Source organism: Gavialis gangeticus, unplaced genomic scaffold, assembly GCF_001723915.1.
Source record: "Gavialis gangeticus isolate Ggan-Ray unplaced genomic scaffold, GavGan_comp1, whole genome shotgun sequence".
NCBI lineage: Eukaryota > Metazoa > Chordata > Crocodylia > Gavialidae > Gavialis > Gavialis gangeticus.
The window spans coordinates 6,565,511-6,566,654 of NW_017729001.1; the positions used below are offsets into that span (position 1 = coordinate 6,565,511).

The window sequence follows — 1,144 nt, forward strand, 5'->3', positions numbered from 1 at the left end:
AAAGCAGCCATGCCACTTCCAGAAGCAGCATGGCCACTTTTGCTGGCAGTCCCACTACCCAGCCGGCGCTTACAGGGGGTGGGGAACCCTGTGCTCCTGCCTGTCTCTCTGCCCATCGCCTAAACAGGGAGTGCGGCCTGACAGGGGATGCACCAGCCCTGTCAGGGGGTGCACGTGCACCCCCTATGCATCACTACTGTGTTTGCTAATGTGCTTGTTCTTCTTGTGGTTATGACCCTAGGAGACAATACAGGAGCATGACCAACTGAGAGCAAGGCTGCAGCAACTGGAGGAGAAGCAGTGCCTCTTGCGAGCCAAGCAGGGTGAAACGGCCTTCTGGAACCAGGAGGCACTGTCCAGTGCTGAGTGGGCTGAGCACTCAGTGGCCTGGGAGATTGGCTTGGTGTGCCAGCATCTCCAGGACTTGCTGCCTGAGAGAGCCAGGGGACAGAGTGCTTCCTGGATGGCACATAGGTGAGGCCCTTTAACCCCCTGGTTTCTGTCTCTGGAGGCCCAAACTGTTTGTTTTCTCACCCTTCACAGCCACAGCATCTGATGGAATGAGCTTCAGCCCGTGAAAGCTTGTGATTAGATAGATAGATAGATAGATATACTTTTGTTAGTTTAAGTGCAAGTCTATCCTGCCATCACCCTGCACTGACCAATAGCCAGGCAGACTCAGCTGCATTTGTTCTGCTATGCATAGGTGAATCTGAGGCCAGCCAAAGGCCTAGGTAGCACACAGATCCTGCTTATGGCCAGTGGGGTATAGTTGGTACCTAGACCTTGGGCTGCCCTTGGCTCTCAGCTCAGGGCTGAATTTCACTCTCTGTATCTGGAAAGACTTTGTGCGAGAGCTTGATTCATGTATCCCTATTGCTGCAGGGTGAGAACTGGTGGCATTTCCCATGATTGGGGGAGCAAGAGGTTGCTAAAGGGCTCTTTACTTTTGTGGCTGGAACCCTAGGAGAAGGGTCACAGGAATGATAGGTTGAGAGTAATGCTGCCACAACTGGGACAGAAACAACATTGCCAGGTCCTTCAGTCCATGCTTTAGTGTTACTACTTGGGGAAGCAGCTTTTAGTTATGTAGGAAGTTCATTATAAAACATGGATCAGATCTCATAGATCTCCAGCAGTGTTG

General features: G+C 51.9%; 1 protein-coding gene across 1 annotated transcript in view; it reads left to right on the forward strand.

Moving 5' to 3' along the window:
• Positions 1-1,144, forward strand: part of LOC109290219 (trichohyalin-like) — a 45,920-nt gene that overhangs the window by 25,328 nt on the left and 19,448 nt on the right. Inside the window, exon 13 of the mRNA XM_019506626.1 lies at positions 242-474. Within this exon, the coding sequence (XP_019362171.1) occupies positions 242-474 (233 nt within the window). The remainder of the gene's footprint in view (positions 1-241; positions 475-1,144) is intronic.